Source organism: Typopeltis vanoorti, chromosome 5 (genome assembly GCF_054136105.1).
Source record: "Typopeltis vanoorti isolate ZY-2024b chromosome 5, IOZ_Tvanoo_1.0, whole genome shotgun sequence".
Classification (NCBI taxonomy): Eukaryota; Metazoa; Arthropoda; class Arachnida; order Uropygi; family Thelyphonidae; genus Typopeltis; species Typopeltis vanoorti.
The window spans coordinates 46,558,553-46,585,938 of record NC_143553.1 but is presented as its reverse complement, the minus strand read 5'-3'; the positions used below and the strand labels follow the sequence as shown (position 1 = coordinate 46,585,938).

The 27,386-nt window shown below is 35.9% G+C and overlaps 1 protein-coding gene across 1 annotated transcript in view; it reads left to right on the top strand.

Moving 5' to 3' along the window:
* The window catches only part of LOC150106356 (lipase maturation factor 1-like), a 239,147-nt gene that overhangs the window by 113,163 nt on the left and 98,598 nt on the right, over positions 1–27,386 (top strand). Inside the window, exons 8-9 of the mRNA XM_090393097.1 lie at positions 8,881–9,055; positions 19,688–19,838. Coding sequence (XP_090249223.1) covers positions 8,881–9,055; positions 19,688–19,838 — 326 coding nt within the window. The remainder of the gene's footprint in view (positions 1–8,880; positions 9,056–19,687; positions 19,839–27,386) is intronic.

The window sequence follows — 27,386 nt, the reverse complement described above, 5'->3', positions numbered from 1 at the left end:
CTTGTGAGAAATAAGACAGGTTTCAGTTTTTCTGGCATTGAAGTTAAGAAGGTATTTATCACAATTCCAGTGATGAATGGTTATAGGTCAGAATTTAGTAGGGTTATAGAAGTTGATATTCTGGAATTTTGTTGATTTGTATAGTGCACTGTTTATTAAAGGTGACAGAAGAGTATAGTATTTTTGGCAAAAGTGTCGGTTTGATTTTCCATCATTTGGAGAGGCAGAGATTCATTGCTGTATAGAAAATAGAGAGAGAGAGAGCGAACGAGCAGGTGCATTGCATTATACATGCCCAAGAAGGGAGTATGTATTCTATGGATAGCTAAATTGTTATTATTTCAGGTTTATTGAAATAAACCACTTTTTCAATGTAAGTAATTTATTTGATGAAATGATTACCCCCAAAGACTGACACAGAAGTTCAGCTGTCTGTCTCAAGTGTTTATGATTAGCTTGTTGATATTGGTTTCATGCATCGTTTTGAGAGTGTCAGTCCAGAATGAGTTTGGTTTTTGAGAATATGGCTACCAGCCTTGAACATTCTGAACCAATCAGATGTTCTTTACAGCATTCTGTTATTTTTCTCTGCATATGTTTCAGACTACTTTGGCTACATATCCAGGGAAAAATATCAGAATGCTATAAAGAACTCTATAAAAAAGGCTATAAAACACCTGAATAATCGAAGAATTCTGCTTATGAGAAAACCTTGCTTTGTCTTAAAAGTTATCAACTTTTTTTTTTCATGGCACCAATAATTTTCTTCAATATTATTGAATATGGGGTATGGAGCATACAAATTTGGAAACAGAGTAATACACACAAAAGCATTTCAAAAATAATAAAAGACAGTTTCATCATGGTTATTAAACGTAAATGTATATAAATTTTAGGAAGCCATTATTTTTAGTGTATGTTAGCGATATAGCCCACCAAATACATATTAGCGATATGTATTTGGTGCTTTTTGTTTATTTTTGACTTTGTTGTTAAGAACTTCATTCTTTCATGACTTGCATTTCTTATACTCACTTACAAAATATTTCTAACAAATATTTTCTCCATTCTTTCTCTCATAGCACAAACACATGCTGCATCGCACTAAATTCCACACATCGATGTTTTGGTCGTTGTTTTTCTTGTATGCATCAATGCCGTAACAAAAAACATTTCAGAAAGTATATCAATTAATAATCAATTAATAATATCAGTTAAACACTTAATAATAGTTGTTAGTCAACTATTATTAATTGATGTACTTTCTGAAATGTTTTTACGTTAAAAAACGGCGACCAAGTCATTGATGTTGACTGATGTCAATGTGCAGGATTTAGTGCGATGCATGCAGCATGCGTTTGTGCTATGAGAGAAAGAATGGAGAAAATATTTGTCAGAAATGTTTTGTAATCGAGTATAAGAAATGTGAGTCATGAAAGAATGAAGTGAATGAAGTTGATATTAAATACTAAAGAGAATGAAGTTGATATTAAAGATATAAGGCAGGATTGTCATGGTGCTGTGGAGAATGTAGACGAAGCAGTGAATGATAGTGCATAAAATACGAAAATAATAATGTGGATGATGAGATGCTAGTGCAGAAAGAAATTGCATGCTTATGCAGATTCCATCACAGGACAAAACATGAGCTTGAGCAACTGGAGAAACGCTTTGTGTGTGTGGTACAGAAGGATGGAGAATGAAAGAATGAGTGAATGGGAAAAACATAAAAGTGCAAGAAACTGGGAGAAAATGATAGTATGTATGGAAATTCGATGATAAAAGGTATAATTAATGAGAAAGTGACAAAAGCATGTTTTCCAGGTGCTAAGATAAAGGATGTTAGTGATGCTGTAAGTATGCAGAAGAAAGATGTGAAATAGTTAATTGTTGTTTTGGCTGGCACAAATGATTTGAAAGGTGAGAAATATGCAATACTTGTTAGTGGAAGCAAAAATGAAAAGTAAAAAAAATAAAGATTGTGAATCTGCTGCCTTGGTATGATAGGACAGAACTGAGAAGAAGGGCCCGATGATTGCCAAATAGTCAAAGAGAAGATTGTGCAGGAGCAATGTTGTGCAGTTTATTGATGTATGGCAGTGGTGTTCAACCTTTTTTACTACGCGAGCTACTTTTCTATAAAAAGTTATTCGGCGATCTACTCTCTTATATAGATCATGTTTCCCCCAACCTGATATCTGATTACGCACAAATGAACAACTAAAAAAAAAATACACAACTAAAAACTTTATTTGTGTATTTAAAAATTTACTTATCACTTTTAATTATTTTAATACAACAAAAAAAACAAACAAATATATTGGAATAAAATATTTATTTCTCTATTTTGGAAAACCAAAGTTAGAAAAAACAACAGCTTGATTTCAAACTCACAAGTTACAGGAAATGCTGGTTGATTAAAAAAAAAAAAAAAAGTTAATGTGAAATTTGGCATTGTTTGGACCTCGCAATATTTTCATAGTCAAGTTGATATGAAGAAGTGGCCAATTGCAGAAAATGATCCAAATGATCATTTGTAATTTGGGTTCTTAATTGATTTTTTATTACGGTCATATTTGAAAAAACGGATTCTGACAAGTATGTAGATTCGAAACACAACACAATTTTTTACTTAATATCAGTTAATATTGGGAATTTTTCATGTGCATACTTCCCAATGACTTCATTGTTGATTGATTTTAAATGTAAACTATTCTGAATGTTTATTATCTCAAGTTCTACTTCAGCTTGGTTTATATCAAACAGCCCACTAATTTTATTTGAAATTTCTGTGATGTTCATGTTTTCTTGAAATGGATTATTGATAAAAGATACAATCATTTCAGTTTTATTAAAATCTTTAAATCTTGAATTTATTTCTTCCTCAACTAATTCTATTTCACGAATAAATTCTTTTAAATCATAGCGAAGCATTTCTTGATTTTGTTCAAAAATTTTTAATAAATATGGGAGATGTCTAAATTCGCAGTCATTTATATTTTTCTTTAATAAAAGTAAGTATTGTTGGAAAGTTTTTATTGAACTTAACATGTCAATTAAATTTTTATCTTTCCCTTGTAACTCTAAATTTAAATTGCTTAATTTCGTACAGAAATCTACTAAAAATGATAAGTGTAGCAACCATCTTTTATCACTCAATTGTGGATAAATATCTCCTTTTTCATCAAGAAAATTTTTTATATCGTTAATTAATACAAGAAATCTTTCTAAAAATTGACTTCTGCTGAGCCAGCAAACATTATTGTACAACAGAAGTTCCCTATCATCATCTATCTGCCTGTAATTTAAATAACCGCTGTTGCAAGGCTTTTCCTCAAACAGAATTTACAATTTTAAATGTAATATCCAAAACATCTTTTGTGTTTAATCTTTTACTACACAGTGCTTGTTGGTGAACAATACAGTTCTTCTTCTTCTTCTGCAGCTTCTCCCACTTAAGTGGGGTCATTGATAATGAGTCTCCTCCACACCTTCCTGTCTTGGGCCACATCCAAGTTCTTCATCCTCAAGTCCTCTTCTACCAGCTCTCTCCATCTCTTCTTTGGCTGCCCACGCTTCCGCCTTCCTTGCATATCCATCTGCATGACCCTTGTTCCCACATATTCATCCTCCCTCCTCATCGCATGACCAAACCATCTCAACCTTGCCTCCTGTATTTTCGCTCCTAAGTTTGTAACTTTCACTGTTCCCCTGACATAGTCATTTCTCAGACAATCCTTTCTGGTCACACCGCACATCCACCTAAGCATTCTCATCTCTGATACTTCTATCCTGCTGATGTTATTTTTAATAATACAGTAGTACGTTAAAAAATCTGGATATTTGTCATCGTTTTTACATAATGAAATGAAGCCTGATTCATTACCTATCATTGCAGGAGCACCATCAGTAGTAATAGACACAAGTTTAAAAAACGGAAGTTTGTGTTGTTTCACAAATTTATCAAATGCCAAAAAATGTCTTCTTCCCTAGTCCTTCCCAATAATGGTATAATTTTCAAAAGTTCTTTACTTGAATAATCTTGAAATACCATGCGAATAAATACCATTAACTGAGCAATATCAGTGAAGTCGTTTGATTCATCAAATTGTAATGAAAACGCAACACACACTGGTGAATGTCTGATGTTAACCTGGCCTGTAGAAACTTTTTTACCTTGGGTATAATATATGTTAAAAATACCAAGCTATTTTAAATATAAACATGTTTTTTTTACTCCATTTTCCAAGTAAGCAAACAGACATGTCAGTCAAGTTTGCACCTGCAAGTGTTGCAAGTCTAGCTGACCCTGCATGTAGTGCAAGTCAAGGCAACTTGTGGTAAAGTGAGTATAAGCTCTGATCACTATTCTTAATATTTACCCTTAATACAAAGCACATCTCCTGGAGGAGATGTATGATGCTATGTATTAAAGGCAAGAGCCACTACCCATACCGATTTCGACCTTTATTGAGGTCTCGTCAGTGGGAGCCAGGCTAAGAAATATTAAGTTTTAAGTAATACAGAGCTTATAAATATTTTACCAAAACAAGTTACCATAAGGTACTTTGACCTTATTAAATAAAAATCTCAGGATGAGAGATAGATGTAGAAAGTTTTTTATTTGGGTATAATATATGTTAAAGATACAAAGCTATTTTAAATATAAAACTGGTTTTTTTACTCCATTTCCCAAGTAAGCAAACAGACAAGTCAGTCAAGTTTTTATAAGCTCTGATGAGACCAATAAAGGTTGAAACCGGTATGGGTAGTGGCCCTTGCCTTTAATACATAACATCATACATCTCCAGGAGATGTGCTTTGTATTAAGGGTAAATATTAAGAATAGTGATCAGAGCTTATACTCACTTTACCACGAGTTGCCATATATTAACCTAGACTGGAAACTTTTCTCAAGCAATCGGAACTCTTCCTTTTGGCAATTTGAAACCTTGTCTGCGGCCTAAAAGTAGTCTCTCTCTAGCGAACGTCTCGAACCGAGAAGCTCCTTTCAGGAAGTGGGAAATTCCTCTCTCAAGCAACGTGGATCCGGGCAGTCTCTCTCTGACTGCGACTCTGGACCGGGCGGCCTGCTCTCTGACAGCAATTCTGGAACTGGGACCCCTTCTGCTTGCTTCAGTCCCTTTTTATTAGGCCTCCTCTGAGACTTCGCATGAAGTTTGGTAACCCCCCAAAGAATCGGTATGAGTCTTTCATCTTAAGTTTCAAGTTTGGCATGCCTTTTGTTCTCCTTCGCTTTCTTTTGATTGTAAGTTGCCAGCCATCGGAAAGTTGTTTGAACTCTTTCTGACTGACTTTGGAGATGTTTACACTTAGAGCCTGCAAGCCTTTCTCATACATACAAGTTTCAATTACAATCTTTCTAATGCTGCCATGTACAGCTTTGGCTACAAAAACATTGCCTTTGTTTTTAATACTCTAACATATTCTTATTAAAGCAGTATATACAGTTAGCTTCAAAAGAGTTATTTACAAAAACATCTAATACAAACTATACCGAGACAAACAAAGTTTATTTTTTTACAATATTCACATGGGACTTAACCTAAGTAAAAAATCTATGTAATGTGCTTTGGAATATTTAATATTTAAGCTACAATTGAGTTTTTACACTTTGCTTATAATCGTATTCACTCAGCTCGCTGTTTGACTTCCACTGATCCAAATTAATTCATTTACCCGGACTTATAAGAAAATTACTGATTTGACAATTTTAACGAAAAATAAATAAACAATACAATACATTTAAGGCGAATTAAAAATAATGATAAATAAAAATATTATATTTTCAGTTTAAGTTAGATAGGGCTAAACGGCCTCGCCTACTCCCTATATATACAGGAACAAAAAGGCGTTAGCTGTTTTTTTTTTAGCTGTTTTGTTTTCAGTTTTAATTCAGTTTGTAAGTAAGGAGGAATACACAAGAGATCGACCAAAAATCGCTCCGTGATCAATGGGTTGAACACCCCTGATGTATGGAGTGAATTTGATGGATGAAAGGACTTATGTATGCCTGAGACTACATTTAAATGGTTTTGGAGTGGAGAAAGTGTTGTTTAGTGGGAGTGTGGTAGTGCAAGACCAGGGAAATTATAGATGTTAGAAATTTATTTTGCACTTGGTTAGACTATAATAAATTTAGTTTAATCCTTTATCCAAGTGTAAGTAAATAGTGTAGCCTGGTAGATCAACAACAGATGCTATCTTTGGGTTACGGCAGATGATGGAAAAGTATCGAGAGAAACAAAGGGAGCTACATCTGGCATTTATTGATCTGGAGAAAGCATGCGATAGAGTGCCAAGGCAAGAAGTCTGGAGGTGTCTGAGGGAGAAGGTTCCGGAGAAATATGTCAGGTTGGCGCGGGAAATGTACAGAAATGTGAAGACAAGTGTTTGGACCTGTCTGGGACAGACAGAAAGTTTTCAAGTAACAGTTGGCTTGCATCAAGGGTCAGCATTAATTCTGTTTCTGTTTAATATTGTGATGGAGGTGGTAACAGAGGAAGTGAGAGAAGATGCGCCTTGGACAGTGTTGTATGCAGATGACTTCTTGCTGTGTGCAGATTCAAGAGAAGAAGCGGGAACTAAACTGGAAAGATGGAGAAAAGTACTGGAAGAGAGAGGTATGAGACTGAGCAGAAGTAAGACAGAGTATATGTGTTGCACAGTGGGCGGCGGACAGGAGACAACAGATCTGGAGCTGGAAGGAAATGTCATCAGGAAGGTGAGAGACTTTAGATACTTAGGTTCAACAGTGGAAGAAGATGGAGGAGCTGAGAAGGAAGTGGGATGCAGGATACAAGCGGGTTGGAGGAACTGGCTGGAGTGTTATGTGATAAGAGGGTGCCGATCAATCTGAAAGGCAAAATCTATAGGACAGTAGTGAGGCCAGCTATGACATATGCTATAGAAACTGTGGCCCTGAGGAAAAATAACATCAGCAGGATGGAAGTAGCAGAGATGAGAATGCTTAGGTGGATGTGCGGTGTGACCAGAAAGGATCGTTTGAGAAATAACTATGTCAGGGGAATAGTGCAAGTTACGAACTTAGGAGCGAAGATACAGTAGGCAAGGTTGAGATGGTTTGGTCATGTGATGAGGAGGGAGGACGAATATGTGGGAAGAAGGGTCATGCAGATGGATGTGCAAGGAAAGCGGAAGCATGGGTGGCCAAAGAAGAGATGGAGGGAGCTGGTAGAAGAGGACTTGAGGATGAAGAACTTGGATGTGGTGACAGCCCAAGACAGGAAGATGTGGAGGAGACTCATTATCAACAGTGACCCTACTTAAGTGGTAGAAGCTGCAGAAGAAAAAGAAGAATAGCGTAGTTAACCTCTGGACAGTCTCTTCCTTTCTGAGACAAAAACTGCTAGGATCTTCTCTCCTTTCCCCTTTCAATGTGGGATCTAGTATTTTGGACTGATAGTAAAGGACCTCATCTAACCAAAGTTGTCAGATCCTATTTGCCTAAAATACTAAAACATAAATATAAAAAGTATATTCAGTATGGACAGTCTAAAAGCAGACTTGCAGAATGCCTTAGAAGACCATTTCATTAGGTGGAAGAAAGTTGATCTGCAACTGCACAGATCCTGGTTCAAATCATAGAGTATTTCTGGAAGCCACTCATGTTCCACAAAAGTCAGTGAACTGCACTACTGTGCAGTTCACTGAGTTTTATGACTTATGACTCATACAGCATTTTTGTACAAAAAAATGCTGTATATTGAATTTAAGAGCTATAACCACAAATTTAAGAAGACACAGAAATGACACTCTGTCCAATAAGATTGCCATGGAGAATGCCACTGTTGCCTTCCATGCACTTGATTATCCTTGTTCTTAACGTCATTTAATTTCCAATCTTCAGTGAGAGTGTGTCTCTGAAGTCCTTTGATAATGTTAGCATGAACTAGAGAAATGTCAATGTGTGTAAATAAAAACTATTTCCACATAGTTTTTATTCAAGAAACTTCAATGTGAATCAACACAGCTAGTGTATTAAATCAGTATGAGTTCAGAGTTGCCTTCACACCAATGGGGGGGGGGTCCCCATACTGTTCAAGAACTAAGCACATCTGTGCAGAAACAATGACATTATACTTAAGTTTCTTTGTTAACAACAAAGAAACTTAAGTATAATGTTTTTGGACAAAAAAGACTAATTTAATTTACAAATAAACTTATTTGCTTTGCTAAGGGAAAGAATTGCTAATACTAGATTTCATTTATCTGAAATACACAAAAGTTTGTATTCTTATCATTCAACTGGCCACTGAGCTACTGTGGCATTTAGGACTCAGTGTATAGGTTGACTTCAGTCAAAGTGCTCAATATTGCAGCTAAAAACCTATTAAATTTGAAAGAGAAATTCAAATTTAATAGGTTTTTACCAAATTTAATGAATAAGAAAATGAACCACATTTAGACACTGTTTGTAAAAATTTTTGTGCACGTGTGTGACAGTAAATTTAGTATACAGCATTTTTGTACAAAAAATGCTGTATATTGAATTTAATAGCTGTAACCACAAATTTAAGAAGACACAGAAATGACACTGTGTCCAACACAGTGTATTAAAAATCATAGTGTTATCCCAACTACCTGTGATCAGCAGACATAAAAGACATAAAAATTACTGAACTAGGTTATAACAGATGTTAAACTGATACTTAATTTTATTTCTGATTAAGTATATCATGGTGTATAGGAAATTAGGTGAATACTTTTTACTTGCATACTTATAGTGTAGTTACTGGATTCATTACAACACTCAAATTACTATGTACTAGGCAAGAAATTTAAATTATGATGTATTTGAAAATTTTTTCTTTTGATAAACCTAATTCTTTTTTTTAGGTAGCACTTATAATAAGTGGAAACTTGAGTTTTCTCAACTGGTTAACAATTTTACCTAGTATAGCCTTCTTTGATGACCGTACACTCAGTTGCTTCTTTTCTAATTTACATGGTAGTACCAGATGGAAAGTCTGTCAGCTTCAACTAGAGGAGCAAGAAGGAAAAATTCAATATAGTAGGTATTATAATAATGTTTATTCCTCTAAGGTTAGAAGTGGCTAATGCCTCAAAGTATTAAGTGTAATCACTAAATTAAAACCCTGAATAAAGAATGAAGAGAGAGAGATAGATTGGGTTGTTTGTGTTGGCTGATGCAAGTGACTGGATAAGAGGACAGTTTTACATTAACAGAGAAAAGGTTATGAAGGGATAGGAAAAGGCAGCATTATAATCTTAAGGAGTTATGCTAGAATTGGTAAGGAGGATTACATTGCTTTCACCTTGTAGTTCTTCTTCCCTTTATTCCAAATTAGGAATAAAGTAATATAAAGTAGGGGTAGTAAGATGCCATTGTGGATAGTGGGTGAAAATCCATATTCACTATGACACTAAGCTTATTTACAAAATAAGCTTTCAAGAAGGTTGTGAGGTATCTAAATATTTCACAGCCCTCAACTAAAACCTCAACTCAAAGGATATTCCTTTTCCAAAGCATCGAGCACTTTAGGAACTGTTGCTTACCTATTCCTCCACATTATTGCAAATGCAGAGATCCCATCTTCTCAAGCCAAAAACACACCACAGAACTATTAGCTTATATACTGAAATGCACACAGAGAGAACATAATTTTTATGCAACTCCCACCCACAGAAGATTGTAGACATATAGCACATTACCGTCACTGTATGCTAAGGATTTTTTTTTTTTTTTTTTAAATAATATTATTTTATGTAATATTTTTTGACAAGAAACCTGCTCCAGAGACTAAACGTGGAACTTTTTCAAGTTTCAGGAATCTGAAAGTTGTCCAACTGAGTAATTTATTAGAAAAACATATTCACAAGAATATAGTGATTTTATTTATTGTTATGAATGCACACATTTGATAAATGTTATCATGCCACAAATTCCATTAAAAATTCAACTTAATCATACAGGCCTCCAATAAGTAGGGAGGTGACTGGACAACGAATTTCAGGACAGTCACAACCATCCATGTCCACTGCAGGATTTTAACCCATAGTCTGTTAGTCAGAGTGCAGATATGCTAACCACTCGACCACTCAGGCTGACTGAAATGCTGAGAAACCTAGCATAATAGGCCACACCTTCGCCAAAAATTCTCTCTGGAATCCCTAAATAAACATCCTGCATTTGGACATTGACAATGTAATTTTTCAGCTCACCTTCAAATGAGCTGCACAATACTCCTCACCCAATTCCTGTTTTTCTCCTCCCCCCACAACTTCATCCCTTAAATGTATACTTTCTCCTCTCCTTTCTGCTTGTCTGTGATACTTGTCTCTTCAGTAATACCTTTCTGTTAAGAAATATATAATCCACCTCTTACTCTGTAAGAGGTGGATTATACATTTCCCTCAGTCTGCATGTTCGATCTAATCTAAGGTATGTCCTTTTTGCCTTTATTCATGGTTTTTTTGCCTGAATAGCTGAGGTTGTAATCTTTGGGGTTTGTTTTAGGGCTATTGCTGTTTAATCGGTATGTGAATGATGTTGGGGAAGATTTGGATGGGGATATACAGCTGTTTGCAGATGATGCAAAGTTTGGATGGACTATGAGGAGTAGAGTAGATGTTGTGGCCTTACAAGAAGACTTAAATAGACTGAGTGAATGGACACAGGAGTGGAGATGCAGTTCAATGTTGCGAAATGTAAGGTTTTAAAATTTGGAAACAATGATGGGACATAGAATTTACTCTATGTCCCATCAATTGTGTCCCTCCACCTCCAGCAATATATCTACACCAATTGGTGTAGATATATTGGGGTGATGGTGGATAAGGATCAAAAATTTAGAGGACATTTGCCAAAATTATGAGGATAACAGAACGAATTCTGGTAGTGGTGTGGAGGATGCTGACTTGTAGAAGTAAGGAGATTCTGATTCCATTGCATATGCCTCTGATTAGGCCACACACATATGGACTACTCTGCACAGATTTGGTCACCTAGCTTTCAAAAGGATGAAGAGATGGTGGAGATTGTTGGGGAGAGGAGAATATGATCTGTGAAAGTAGTGAAAATGTAAAACAGCCATATGCACCTTCTTTTGGGTTAAAGGTGTTGGAAGAATAAGATGTATAGATATAATATACTATTGTATTTAATTAAATAGTGCCAATTTATGTTTATAATTACTGCTTTCTTTTGGTAATAAAATTACATTTTGAGAAAAGCACAATCACTTGTCTTTGAATAATAGAATAATATTAAATACATGTGTAAGGTTAATATTAAACTAAATGAATGCATTAATTTCATTATAACTTATATATATATAAAGAATCAGATAATGCTTTTTATTCCCTTATAGGGAGGGAGTAGGCAAGGCTGTTTTAGCCCTGTCTAACTTTTGGAGACTGAGTGGCCAGTTCAATCTCTATTGGTAGCCAATCAGAGATAGTTGACCCAAGACTATCACTAATTATAAGTCAACCAATGAAGAGACTGATATACAAGTCTCCCCCTACATTGTGGTCCCTAACAGAATATGTTATTTTCTGAAATAGTGTGGGTTCTGCAGTCGATTTTCTTGAGTTTATGAAGAGAAAAACCCGAATTATTGTTATTATTATTATTATTACTACTACTTGATACCTCCAGGGAGTCCAAAGACTCATCGAGGGAGGGCATCTACTCTGCAACTCTGTCTACACCACTCAAATCCACCAACGGACAACTACACCAACGGCATCTACCACCACTAGTATTTTCACAGATAATCACAAACATCCATGCCCATGGCGGGACCTGCAGCCTTTTGGCTGGAGAGCAGATACACTAATCACTTGGCCAACCTGGTGGGTTTCTGAGTTTCTGGGATAAAAAACCTGCTTACCTCTGCCAGAGATTGACTGGCTCAGGAACTGGTAAAAAAAAAATAAATAAATAAATAACCTTACAAAAAGTTTCTCTAGTTGGTAACTAGACTTGAACTTAAGTCTGTCTTTGGACAGCCTAGTGCAGAGGATGCAGACTTCACTTCCACTGAGCTACATGCCTTTTGGAAATTGATAACTGCAATTTAATTTAAATGTATTCATATGAAAAGCTTACTTGTTTTGCTTGAAGTTTATGAGATTTACTGTTTTCATACCACTACACAAGAAAGGTGATAAGAAGGCATGTAAGAATTATAGAACTATTAGTTTGATATCTCTTGCAAGCAAAATTTTATTAAAGATCATGCTAAATAGGATTGAGGCCAAAGTTGAGGCAGAGATGCCCGAGGAATAAGCAGGTTTTAGGAAAGGTAGGGGCACCAGAGATCAGATCCTTTGCCTTAGACAGATCATAGAAAAATATAAAGAATTCAGACTCCCTCTGGTAATGTGTTTCTTAGACTATAAAGCTTTTGACTGTGTTGAGCATGTGAAACTGTGGGAAGTAATGAAAAGAATGGGTTTTCCTCAACACACTATCAGGTTGATAGCCAACTTGTATAAGGAGCAACAAGCCACAGTAAGAACAGGTGTTGGATTGACTGACTGACTGGCTTCAAGTTGGAAAGGGAGTTAGACAAGGATGTTTACTTTCTCCTGACTTGTTTAGTATATATGCAGAGGACATCATGCGTGAAGCATTGGATGAGCACAGGACAGGAATTACAATAGGAGGTAGCTTGATCAGTAATCTGAGGTACGCTGATGATACAGTACTCCTTTGTAATGACATGGAAGAACTAGGACTAATTCTTGACAAAGTTAACAAGATCAGTAATAACAGAGGACTTCAACTCAATTCTAGCAAGACAAAGATCATGGTTCTCAAAGGAAAAACAAAGAGAGAAGCTCTTGAGAAACAAGTGTATCTTAATGGAGAAAGAATTGAGGAAGTCAGCAAGTTTGAGTACCTGGGATCTATTATTAATGTGAAGAATTGTTGTTCAGAAGATGTCAGAAAAAGGTTAGGAATGGCTAAAACAACAGTCAGAGACCTGTCTAAAATTTCGAAGGATGGATCTATCTCCATGGGAACAAAGTTGAGGATTTTAGATGCAGTTGTTTTTCCAACAGCGACTTATGGATGCGAGACTTGGAACCTAAAGAAGTCAGATAAGAAACGGATATCTGCTTTTGAGATGTGGTGTCACAGAAGGCTGTTGAGGATATCATACACTGAAAGGCGTACAAATGAATGGGTATTAGAAAAGATTAGTAGAACTTCAAGGCTCCTTAAGGATATTGACAGAAGAAAGTTAAAATATTTTGGACACATAGAAAGGATGGAAGGAGGACTTCTCAGAACAGTAATAGAAGGTAAAGTTCCTGGAAAAAGAGGCAGGGGTAGACCATCAATGAGATGGATGGATGGCGTGTGTGGAGTGACTGATCTTCAGGGAGTCGAGGCTGCCAGAAAAGCAAACAACAGGACTACATGGCGAGGCCTGGTGTGGAACATCATCGAGCATCGGAGTGACCATACAACATCTGTAGATCTCAGTGAACATAGAGACATATGAAAAGCTTACTTATTTTGCTTGAAGTGTGTGAGATTTACTGTTTTCAAGTAAAGTACTGTAATAATAATCGAATGTAAGAATAAAAGTACTGTAATGATAAAATAATAACACACAATGGCGAATCATTTTTCTTGCTTCATGATTAAACGAAAACCAAAATTAGGATGAGCAGTAGTGCATGAATGGAGTGAGAAGAACACTGTATAATGTATAATTATAATGCTTCTGTGATGTATATAATGGCATTATAATGTATAATAATGTGCAGTGGCATTGTAATGTATAATTATAATGCCATTGCATAATGGCTCTGTGAGAGAAATGAGGAGGATGTTTGAAACTTGATAGTGGATATTCATGAAGTCTTTCATATAGAAAGGAAAAAAAATGCACGAAACTTATCAATTGTTGTATATATGGTGAAGAATTTATGGATATAGTGAATTCTTCACTGTATCCTTTATAGTGAAGAATTTATGGAGGCATTATACAGTGGCATTATAATTATACATTACAATGCCACTGTACATTATACATTATAATGCCATTATACATCAAAGAGGCATTATAATTAAGAAAATAACATTCAATGTTTCAACCTCTGTATATTGTGAAGTCATCATCAGGAAAACATATGTACAGGACACAAGCTACATAACACTACACAAAAGTAAGATGAATCTAAATACTTTCTTAATCATTTACCCTAGCCTGACATCTGGTGAAAAAAAAATTACAAAATAAATTACATACAAAATTAAAAATTAATTCACAAAATAAAATAAACTTTTCATATATATATATATATATATATATATATATATGATAAAATAAAAAAGGTTTGATAGCAGAACTACATTAAGAGTGCCCTTATCACAGGAGGACACTCCACTCTGCTGGACCCACATCTAACTGTCTCTCCTACTACTTAATTCTTATAATGTCATATTATATTGATGAGATTGTGCTAGAAGAAACTGTTCAGGCAGGGATTTTGGAGTTTTAGTAGAGAAGAAGTTGAAGTTCAGGAGCCATATAACAAAGATTGTGAGTATAACTCAGAGGATAATTGGAATGCTGAAATGAACACTAATACATGAAAATAAGGAAGTCATTTCACTGCTTTACAAGGCTTCGATATAACCTCATCTGGACTTTTGTACACAGATCAGGTTTTTCCTAGTTTTTTAGAGGATGGAAATATAGTGGGGAGCGTGCAAAGGAAAATATTAAAGTTGATAGGCATGTGGAATGTAGATTATGAGGAGCGATTGAGAATTTGTTGACTGCAGATGCTAGTAAACATAAGAAAGAGAAGTGATATGTTAGAAATCTACAAACTTCTTTCCATTTTAGGGAGAGTGAGAGGATGAGAAGGCATCCATGAAAGTTGAGAATGAATGCAGTGAAGAAAGGGGGGTGAGAGAGCTAGATTTTTCTTTCATAGAGCAGGGCATGACTGGAATAGCTTGTCTTTGGAGGCTGTAAGTACAGATAGTGCAAATGAATTCAAGAGAAGGTATGACATGAATATACTGAAGGTGGTTTGAGAGATATGTATCTTCCCTTGATGAGTCTCTGATTCCCTGGAGGCATCTTGTAATAATAATAATAATGCCTAATGTTTGAAGAAAGAGTTTCTGCAGTCAGTTGTTTTCATTGTCGAAAAATATTTTTGAATGATTAAGAATAAAAAAAAAAATAAAGATTATGGTATGACCTCTAGAATGAAGACTCCCTTTTATGGTATGTCATTCTTGTATGAATATGGCAGTTTACACAGTTAACTGAAGATATTCAGAATAGAACGGAATATAATTTTCAGTTTCAAGACTAGTTTTCTGAATATTAGCCTGCCCGTGGTATGGATGATATGGTGTAGATTACCTACCTTTCATGGTATGGGAGGATATGTGGAGTCCATTCCAGCAAGTGAGAATTTTTTATCTTTTATATATATATATATTTTATGTTTTTTCTGCAACCTAAATGATTTTTTTTCAGAGAATGGCACTAAATTCCAAGTTCAGTTGAAAGGATTTAGACATAAGAGTAATTTTTTTTTCTTATTGGAATGAAATTTTTATACAAAAAAAAAATATATATATATATATATATATATTTATCCTAGAGATGGTATAATTGTTTTTGATGTGATGTTTGTGTTTGCTTATGACCTTACTTTGTTTAGAGTGCTAAACTTCATATTCAATTTTTTTGGTTGCTAGGAGTATGGAAAATGATCGTTACCACCCAACTATGATAGCAGTAATTTGTTTATGAACTAGTGATATTCTAGTAGTCTCAGAGAAAGGGTGTATGTAAGAGTGAATGTAGTGAACATATTATAAACAATAATGTGAAAATTATGAAAGATCAGAGAAGTAATGAGGTGGTTGTAATGTGTGTGTTGGTGTGTGTGTGTGAGAGAGAAAGAGAGAGAGCATACTTATATGGAATCTTTCACAAGGACAATGCATTAACTTGAGCATTTGGGGAAACCTCTGCTAAATGGTATAGCAGAGAAGATAATGAAAGCAAATGTGTGAGAGGGAAGAGAAACTAATGTATAACCAAGCAAGATGGGGATAAGGAGGAGAGTATAGAGGGTATGGTAGGAATTCATGATAAGAGATGTACTTAATGATGGATGACTAATTTAGTTTCCAGGGGTAAAGATTGTTTGTGATGCTGTTCAAGTGTAGCAAGGAAAAGTGAAAGAGCGTAATGATTGTAAGTCTGTTGCCAGACTTACAATGTTAGAATGATGGGAATTAATTGTGAAGAAAGGCAATGATTGCAAACTATTAAATGTGCAGGAGGGAATGGTATGTAGATGTCTGGAGTAAATTAGATGGAAAAAATGACTTATGACTGATGGATTGCACTTGAAAATGAATTTGGCATCATGTATCTGAAGAAAGTGTTGTCTGAGACACTGGAAATGTAAAATCAGGGAAACTAGAACTGGTGAATGGGGGAAATGCAGTTGAGTATGTATGTGTGCAGACAACTTCAATCAACTGAGTGTAGGAATGATCAGTGCTGAATGTAGTTTCTCAGGCCTTGAATTTGAATCTGATGTCAGAAGCATCAAGAACAAGGTTGGAGGTTTTGGCATTGGTTAATTAGACATGGACAAAAATTATCTGTATATTTGTATTAATGAGAACTGCTTGACAGAGGATGATATAGGAATAGAATGTAAGGAATATTTTTAGTCAAGAGGGAAGGGCATAGGTAGAATAGAATGAGAAAAGGCATGTTATTATTATTAACATCTAACCTCCTTGGAGTCAGAGACTCATTGTGGGAGGCACTCACCATCACACACACACACAAAGCTTGTTCAACCATGCCTCAAACTGATTCATTGTTTTTATATTCACAACACACTCAGGCAATGCATTCCACTCATCCCAACCACTCTCCATGCAAATAACCTTTATCTCATTCTTCTGCTCACACCCTCCTTATACATTTTCTAGGGATGTCCTCATGTTCTACCCCTCTTCTGAAAAATCTCTTTCATGTCAACCTGATAACAACTCCTAACTAACTTAAATGTCTCATCCCCCCCCTCCTCCTATTTCTGAGGCTTTGCAATTTACATTCTCTCAATCTGTCGTCATTCTCCACATTCCAAAAACTGCTGACCACCTTTGTGAATCTTCTCTGGACCTTCTCTAACATATCCTTGTTACCATGAAAATTTGGTGACCAAATCTGTGCACAATAATTCATATGAAGCCTTATCAAGGCCTCATACAATGGAATCACAATCTCTTTATTTCTGCACATCAGGGTCCTTTTCCATCATTTTCATTATCCACTGTGACATCTTCACAACTTGTAAAGGCATGATTGTAATGTGGCAATGTGGTCCCTGAATTTCAGGTCCTTGTTCACCACCAGTCCAAGATCTTTCATCTCCTCTACCTCCTTCAACATTTCCCCCCCAAGTATACTTTGCATCCCATCATTGCTTACCAAATTTCAAAACCTTACACTTTGCAAAATTGAACTTATCGTTCCATTAACTGCCAATTCATGCAATCTATTCAAGTCCTCCTGTAAGACTGTAACATCTGCTTGACTCTTCATTGCTCTCCCCAATTTTGCATAATCTACAAACAGCTACATGTCATCAGATAATCCCATCTCAATATCACTAATATACAAATTGAACAACAATGACCCAATACAGACCCCTGTGGCACACCACTAGTGACCTTGTATTGTTGTTGATAACAGAGGCATTGTAGCAGAAAAATTGCAACCAACAAGATTACAATTGCAGCAGAAAGGTATGAACATGAAAGGCAGTGCATTTGAGTATCTTGTGTAAGATAAAGGCCAACAGCAAAATATATATTTGGTTATTGCTACAGGCCAGGAGTAACAAAAGGAAGATATAGAGTATATGTATTGTTAAATTAAATCAGTCAACAGAGTAAGTAATTATTATGGAGGACTTTGACTATGAGGGCATATCTTGGAAAGAGGAAATCACACATAGGAAAAGAAAATGGAATTTATGCAGTTACTTGAGGGATATTACTTGAAAAGAATGTGATGGGGAAGACTTGCCATTTGAGAATGGTGGAATTGATGATTGCTAGAAGATTTGTTTCTAAGTGACCTACATCACTGCTATTTAGAAAGTGATCATGCAGTCTTGACCTGGGAGGCCATTAAGCATGTTAAATTTTGTTTCACAAATATCGCCCATTAAGGAAAGATATTTATGGAGCTACAGAGCCAGTGATTATGACAGACTTGGTGCTTGGCATTAATCAATTATGAATAACTGATTAACAGTAATACCACATGAAAGAATTTAATTTATGCTGCTGGCTTTTCACACAAACTAATATCCTTTCAGTTATTCTTTAAGAATGTAGAATAACTGAATCTGCTCTGGATGAAATGAGTTGTTGGGGGTGAGGGGGGGGAGAGTATGTTGAATTTATTAACATGTTCGCTGCAACGCTATTTCGGCATAGTCTGTTCCTGTACGCCGAGCAATTTCACTTCTTCAAGGGCAGTATGATAATCTCGTTGCCGGCAGTAGGCGTCATACGAGTATACTCATAGTTGGCTTGTGCAGAGCATATACCATCTATGAGAGAATACACAGTTTTTATGCTAGCTCCACAAGCCAAGCATTTTCACTTCTTCAAGGTCAGTACAGTAATCTCGTTGCCAGCGGTAAGCGTCATACGAGTATACTCGTAGCTGGCTTGTGTGGCTGGTTTACCAACTACGAGTATACTCGTAGTTGGCAGCGAACGTGTAAAAAATGAACTATGCATGTGTTTTTGGAAATGAAATGAAAAAAATAAACATTCTCATTTCAGTTAATTCTTGTATTAAAGCTCTTTAACCATGCTACCGGCCAGGACGTATATATACGTCCAAGTTACCATGGATGCGAAGTGCATATTAAAATTGTAATACCATTGATATTACATTGAAATATATGATGGATACGAAGGTATGAGGATGCGTATTTGATCCATAATGGCCGGTAAGGTGTGTTCATAGACATAGGAATAATGATATAAGCTTTTTTTTTTTAATTTTTATTTTATTTAATTTTTTTAAATACATATGGCTCAATATCCACAAAAGATTGTAAACTTATAGTACGTGAATGGCTGAAGATATTTTAAATTATTTTTTAATTTTATTTTTGATGTTATATTTATTATTATTTTTTTTACATAATTTCAAATTCATGCTTTAGATGCCAAACATGAAACTTTTTCAAGCAAATTCAAGACTCCAATAAGCAGGGCCATTGTCCAGTGTTCTCACACTGGACAGTGAACAAACAAGCAACTAATAAAGACCCATAGGTACAAAGCTAAAAGAAATTTAGTATAGCAAAATATCCATTATAACACACTGTTCCTATGGTTGGCCATGTATATATGGAATAATACTGTGCAGGTATTCTTTTATTATGATGGAAATTGCAAAATTGTTATTAATTGTTACTAAAATAAATACTTACTGTAATTATTCCCTTAGTGAAAAGTAACCAAAGAGATAAATCTGAGTATACTGCCAAAACTAATAATCATTACAAAAGCTTTTTTTTTGTCCTTTTGAAATATACCTGTTACTATTTTTTCAATCAACCAAATTATTTTTAACAGGAAAAACACGCCGCATAATTGACCTTTCATTAGGATTTACCATTGCATACTTGAGTATTCCTGTGATAATAAATCTTCTGTCTCCACACCAACAGATGAATACATCATTTGAACCTTTGAGAATTGTGAACACTTATGGTGCCTTTGGAAGGTAAGAAGGTTACTTCTAGAGAGCATTAGGAAAACGTTTAAGTGTTTTAACCATTAGAAACAGGATGACTTAAAATACATTAAAATTTTTTTGAAAGGTATACTGAACTTGCTTAGAGTGATTTTACAGATAATTAAAAAAAAATATTTTTAATGTCCCTTATATAATATATTGTCACCTATGTTGGTATTTTTAGGAATCAGATGACAATGTGTGATATCTCCCCCTCGAATGTATTTTTATTTCCCAAAGGGAATAGGTAGACAAGCTCTTTAAGTCCCAACTAACTTTTAGAAATCAAGGGATAGTTCCATCTTTAGCTATTACCAAAAGATGCATCTATGGCTGTTATGATTTTAGGCATCAGGCAAAAGTCTATCTATAGATAAACTGCCAATATGTTTTGATCGTTACCTTAACACTCATCTTGTTGTCTGGAGAGTCAAATTTTTAGGAGGGCAGGAACCATACTTACATGTGCCAAAGATCTACTAACTCAGTAACTGGCTGAAAAATGGCCTAGGAAAAAGTTCTCTAGTGTCAATTACTAGAATTGAACTAAAGGTCTTTCTTCTGGTGGTCTAGTATTATGGTATGAGGAATGTTACCACAGTCCTACACAGACATTGATATTCAAATCTTTGAAACTTTTGCAAAGTATTTTTTAAAGTCCAACTGGCATCATCAATGAAACAGTACACTGGTATATCTATATGTGCATGCAGGCACTGCGTAGTTAAAAAAAAAACAAAAAACTGAAGTATTTGAGGAGCAGAAATGCTTGCAATTCTAAAGGAAGCAACCAAGCAACCTGGTAGGTGCAGGTGCTCTTAATTGTTGGGCTTTTAAAGGTCATAGAATAAGAATCACACAAATAAATATAGGTTATTTTATATACCCAAGTTTATGTGGGATTGCTATAGTTTCCAAAGATGAGGTCAGCTTATGAGAATTTTTCAAATTTACATTTGTTTTTGTGAAGTGTGTTAGGATTTTTCTAGTCAATGAATTCCGACAAGTATCCATGGCATTTGAACAGTTTGACCAGAGTAACTTATTAGTGGATGCAAATGTAGTAGCAGTTCAAGATGCAGAGTTTGTGTTCTGTTCTCTTGAGGGTGGGAGGGGGGGGGGGTCTGGCCATAATAAGGAAGCTTTCAACTTAAAGTACTTGGTAAACAAAAGAAGAGCAGATAGCAGATGCAATTTTCTGTTATCAAGAGCAGGCAGTAATGAGGATTTGTTCATACCAAGTTGAAATTAAAAAAAAGAAAAGAAATCACTCTCTCTCTAAATAGCAGAGTAGGAAATGATTGTGAGACATACAAAAATATTTTGGGAAAATTTGGAGAAAAGAGCAAAGCTAATAATAATGGCAAATATCTGTTGGATTTCTGCTCAGGACATGGACTGGTTATTACTAACGCCATGTTCCAACATAAAAATGTGCACAAATTCACATGGAGAGAGGAGGCTAGGAATAAGAAAAGTCTCATTGACTATGTTATTGTTGATAGTGATGTTTTCTCCCTGGAGCAGGACACCAGAGTGTACAGAGGATTTGAAATTGGAAGTGATCACTATTTAGTCTTGAGCAGGATAAAATTGAATTTCATATTGAAAAGAATAACATGTAAGAAAGTTTTAAAGCGAATAAAAGTTGAGCAGCTCTCAGATGTGAACTGTAGACTAAAATACACAAAGATTATTGAAGAAAAAATGAAAGAGTTTGAGAACAGGAATCAAACCTTGGAGATTCGGTATCAAACTCTGAAGAAAACATTGATTGATTCTGCCAGAGAGGCATGTGGTGAGGTTGTGTGCAAGGATAAAAAAATCAGAACTCCCTGGTGGACACAGGAAGTTAAAGAGACAGTGAAGGAAAAGAAGAAAGCATATCAAAAGTTCCTGGCAAATAAGTCAGCTTTTACTCTTACAGAATACAGAGACAAATGTAAGAAAGCTAAACAGTGTGTAAAACTAGCTAAACAAAAGTCATGGGAGGACTTTGGCAAGAATATAGAAAATAAATATCAAGAAGGTGGCAAAATATTCTGGAGGTTGTTGAAGAAGCTTAGGAATGGAGGAAAGAGTGCTGTAAAAGGAGTTAGAGATGATAAAGGTGACATGAAAACAGGAGAAAAAGATATACTTGAAGTATGGAGTAATTACTTTGAAAAACTGCTAAATGAAACAAGCATTGATGACAGCACAGTGGTAAAAAACACTGACCAGGCATGCAGTCAGGAATACATATCCATACTTGAAGTAGAAAAAGCCATCAAAGGCTTGGAATGTGGAAAGGCAGCAGGAGTAGATGATATTCGACCAGAAATGCTGAAGTATGGTGGCATAAAAGTCTTACAGTGGCTGCACTGCATAGTTCAGAAAGCCTGGACAGAGGGATGAATTCCCGATGATTGGAGTAGAGCTCTCATAGTACCCATACATAAAAAGGGAAATAAAACTGCATGTGAGAATTACAGAGGTATTTCCCTACTGAATGTTCCTGGCAAGATCTATGCAAGTATACTTGAGAAACGGTTGAGAAGAATTGTGGAAGAAAAGCTTGGTGAAGAACAAGCTGGATTCAGGCCAAATAGAGGCTGTCAGGATCAGATCTTCACTTTACGACAAATAGTCGAGAAAGCATGGGAATATAACAAAGATCGGTATTTAAGTTTTGTTGATTTGAAAAGGCATATGACAAAGTGCCAAGAGAGAAGCTATTCAATATGCTGCAGTTATATGGTGTCAATGGGGCATTATATCAAGCAATACTTAGTCTTTATTTGAGTTGTAAGTCAGCAGTTAGAATTGAAGGAAGTACAGGAAGATGGTTTAATGTTAAATCTGGTGTGAGACAAGGATGTACATTATCCCCTCTGTTATTCATTGTCTATATGGATCACATTATGAAGGAATGTGGTATTAAACCTGATATCAAAATTGGAGATGTTAATGTCAGCTCTTTGCTTTATGCAGATGATGTTATACTTCTAAATAAATCTGCTACAAGTCTGCAAGATTCTCTGACTAAATTGAATAGCTGTTGTAATAGATATGGTATGAAGGTCAGCAATAAAAAGACAAAGACAATGAAAATAGGCAGAATCATTGAAAATGTCAACTTTGTTGTGAATGGAGAACCTGTGGAACAAGTAAAACATTTCAGCTACTTAGGCACGAGTTTTACTGAAGATGGTAAATTAAATATAGAAATAGACAACAGAATCAGCAAAGCTGGTATGGTGGGAAGTCAATTGAATAAATTCATATGGAATAAGAAAGAAATTAATCGGAACACTAAATTAGCTGTATACAAGACAGTGTTCAAACCAGTTTTAACTTATGGATCTGAGAGCTGGGTCAGAAGTAAAACACTTGACCAAAGACTACAGACCACAGATATGAGAGTCCTGAGAAAGATTAGAGGCATGAACAGATGGCATCAATGGCAATATCATATTAAAAATGAGGATATTAGGAAAGAACTTGACATTGTCAGCATCCAGGAATGCGTTAGCAGAGCTAATCTCAGGTGGTATGGTCACTTAAATAGAATGGGAGAGGAAAGATTAGCAAAGCAAGTGTTCTCTGCCAGGTTGGCAGGAAAACGACCCAGAGGAAGACCAAGATATAGGTGGATTGATAAGGTACAAAGTGCCTTAGACGATAGAAATATAAGATCTGATAATGTTGGAGTCTTGACAAGTAACAGACTGATTTGGAGAAAAATTGTAGATAGGAAGTTAGTAATGATGTAATTTTTTCATGTAGTACTGTCATATCCTGTACACCCCTTGAGGGTACATGGCAGGAATTTGATGATGATGATGATGATGAGAAATCTCTCTCTCTCTCTCTCTCTCTCTCTCTCTCTATATATATATATATATATATATATATATATATATATATGTTAAAGATACCAAGCTATTTTAAACCTGGTTTTACTCCATTTCCCAAGTAAGCAAACAGACAAGTCAGTCAAATTTGCGCCTGTAAGTCTGGGGGACCTGCAAAGTAGTGAAAGTCTAGGCAACTTGTGGTAAAGGTGGAATAAGCCCTGATCACTATTCTTAATATTTACCCTTAATGCAAAGCACATCTCCTTGAGGAGATGTATGATGCTATGCATTGAAGGCAGGGGGGGGGGCACTACCCAGACTGGTTTCGACCTTTATTGAGGTCTCATCAGTGGGAGCCAGGCTTAGAAATACCAAGATTTAAGTAATACAGAGCTTTTAAGTATTTTACCAAAACAAGTTACCATAAGGTGATTTATTATTATTATTATTATTATTTCAGGCAACTCCAAGGAGTTAACAGACTCATCAAGGGAGGCCCTAACATCATGTCAAGAACAACTATTCGACAATCAGCATCTATCATACCTCGCCTTGAACTCATTCACAGTCATAGCACCCACAACAGACTGGCAGCTTATTCCACTCATTCGCTACTCTCCAAGTAAAAAACCTAGCTCTAACACCCTTGCTAACCACATTCTTGCCCAGCTTCCATGTATGGCCCCTAGTCCTCCCACCACCAGTTCTATTCTCAAAAATATCTTCTGAATTAATCTTATAGAAACCCTTCAGTAATTTGAATGTCTCAATCATACACCCCTTTTCCACCTATCAACCAATTTTTGCAACCCACAAATCTTCAACCTTCTCATAAGATTCATTCCATAGACCTGCTATCATCTTGGTCACTCGTCTCTGAATCCTCTCCACCTCCTCCCCATCAAGAAGTAACTCTGGCGCCCATATCTGGGCACAGTAGTCTAGAGGGTCTTATCAAAGCTCGATACAGAGGAACAATAACTTGTTTGTCTCTGCTTGTTAAAGTATTTTTCAGCAACCAAGTGATTTGATGAGCTAATTTAGCCACTTTTGCGATGTGACCCGTAAACTTCAACTCCCTATCCACCAACACTCCCAAATCCCTGGCCTCATCAATCTCCTGGAGTATGGTTCCACCAATGGATATACTGCTGCTAATCTTTTCACCCCAAAATGCATAACCTTACACTTTGCCAGATTAAATCGACATCCATTTTCCTTAGTCCAGTCCTCCAAACTATCCAAATCATCTTGCAAAATTTTGACATCCTGTGCACTCACTATTGCTCTACCCAACTTTGCATCATCAGCAAACAAGTGAACACTTCCTCTCAGATCCTTTCCTATATCGTTAATGAACAAATTGAAAAGTAGTTGTCCAAGAACAGAACCCTGTGGCACACCACATGTGGTTTGTTCAACAGCAGTCTGGTGGCATTGTTGTTCATGGTGTTGAATTAAGGTCGGCTGCTGAAAAACTGGCACAACACATGGGCATACAGTTTCAGGTGAGCGATGGCTGGCTTTGGCGGTTTCATAAATGCCATGGCATTACGAACAGGCAAACATGTGGTGAAGCACTGAGTGCCGATATTGAACAAGTTGAGCCCTTCAGAAAATATCAATGAAGTCATTGAATATGAGAGTCTTATTTTGTCTCAAGTTTACAGTGCAGATGAAACCAGTCTGTTCTATCATGCTCTTCCTGAAAATACCCTCGTAAACAAACATGAGATTAGCATGCCTGGCCGCAAATTAAACAAGGAGTGCATTTTAGCCCTACTTTGTTTTAATGCCGATGGTAGTCAGAAGAGCATGAAAGCCTCGCACTTTGAAGAATGTTATGAACCAGTTGGCATTCCTATTAACAAGTTGGTTAGTAGGAATGGAAGAATAAATGTATCTTCCTTCCTCCAAACACCACTTCTATAATACAGCCTATAGACCAGGGAGTATTGTTGCCTGCAAGAGGTTGTATAAGAAGAAGTTTCTTGAAGAGGTTATGATTGTCTTGGAGAACGAAAATGATCCCAGAGAAGAGCCTGGACACTTCAAAATTTGCATGCATACAACATCAAGTCCACCATCTTTAATTTTGCTGCTGCTTGGAAGGAAAGAAAGACTACAACATTGGCTAATGGCTGGATCAAGTTACTGAATGGGAATGAATCAGAATATGATTTAAGAGGTTTTGAAATCTCTGATTTCCGTGAAACTTTGATGCGAGCTGGTAATAATGTCAGTGAGAATGATATTGAACAGTAGTTAGACATTGACAAGGGTGACCCAGGCTACCCAATTCTCAGTCAGGAAGAGATTGCTGGAGTGATCAGGAGGTAGACAACGAGGAAGAAGAAAAAGCAATTCCAGCTGGTCTGAAACTATCGGTGGTTAGAGAACACATGGACGACATCATCTTATTCATAGGTGCATCTTCAGATCCAGAGGTGATTGCTTATTATGAATATTTTCAGCAATTTCGATCATTAATTATTAAGAAACAGTATAGAAGTGGAAAGCAACTGAAATTTGATGCTTTTTTCAAGCCCAATCCTCATTAAAACGGTATTTACATAAAAATGTTCTCATTGAAATATATTAATCTGTACCACTGAAAGTGTTTTATTTTCAATATTATTCCAAGATTCATGATTTAATGGACTTTCAATTTTACGGACAACCCTTAGCCGCTAATAGTCTGTTAAATTGAAAGTTTACTGTATTACGTTTAGATGCATTAAACAGAAATCCACATTCATTTACCATCTGTCGAATTTATTGAAATGCTCTTTTTCCTGCTACCACATCTGCACCATTACTAATAACCCTTCCAGTTTCACATAATTTGTAAACAACTGAATATTCTCCTGCAATCCATTGACAATGGATTTTGATATCATTTGATATTGTTTACAGATCCCACTACTGACCTCTGTGGGAGCCACTTGTAACCTTCTGCCTCCTTGATAATGTTCCCCCCCCCCTGCCCCATACACAATTCTCTGATACCTATCAGATAGAAAATCCTGAATCCAGTTCACTAACCTGACATCTAAACACATGTGGTACCCTGTCAAATGCATTTATAAAATCCAAAAAAATGGCAGAATGTGCCTTTTCCCTCATCAGCTGCTCCTCTCACTTTATTATAAAAGGTAATCATATTACTAAAGCAAGAGCATCGCTTAACAAAACCATGTTGATTCTCACAGATAACATTATCCTCATCTGCCCAATGCTGTAAATGATCCCTTACTAACTTCTCCAAGATCTTAACAACTACTGATGAAATACAAACTGATCTGTAGTTTGACACTTCTGCTACAACCCTTATGCAATGGTCAGATTTTTTAAAAAGCCAGGTCAAGGGAACTGTCAGTTCTTTAGCACATCCTCCCGAAACCTGTGGTGGAATCCCATTCAGTCTCATTGCTTTATTGACATCCAGAGTACTTAGTATTTGAAACACTCTCTTCTAAACCTCAAACCTGTTCTGTCCCTCTAATATTAAAACTTACTTCTCTAGAATGAAATACTCCAATAAAATATTCAATGAACAACTCCACTATGTCCTTTGCATCCATCACTTTATTTCCATTTTTATTCAACAATGTCATCTTCCACAATCATTTCCCCTCCTACTGGCAACATAGCTAAAAAATTCCTTAGGATTTTCTTTGGATCTCAGGGCCAATCT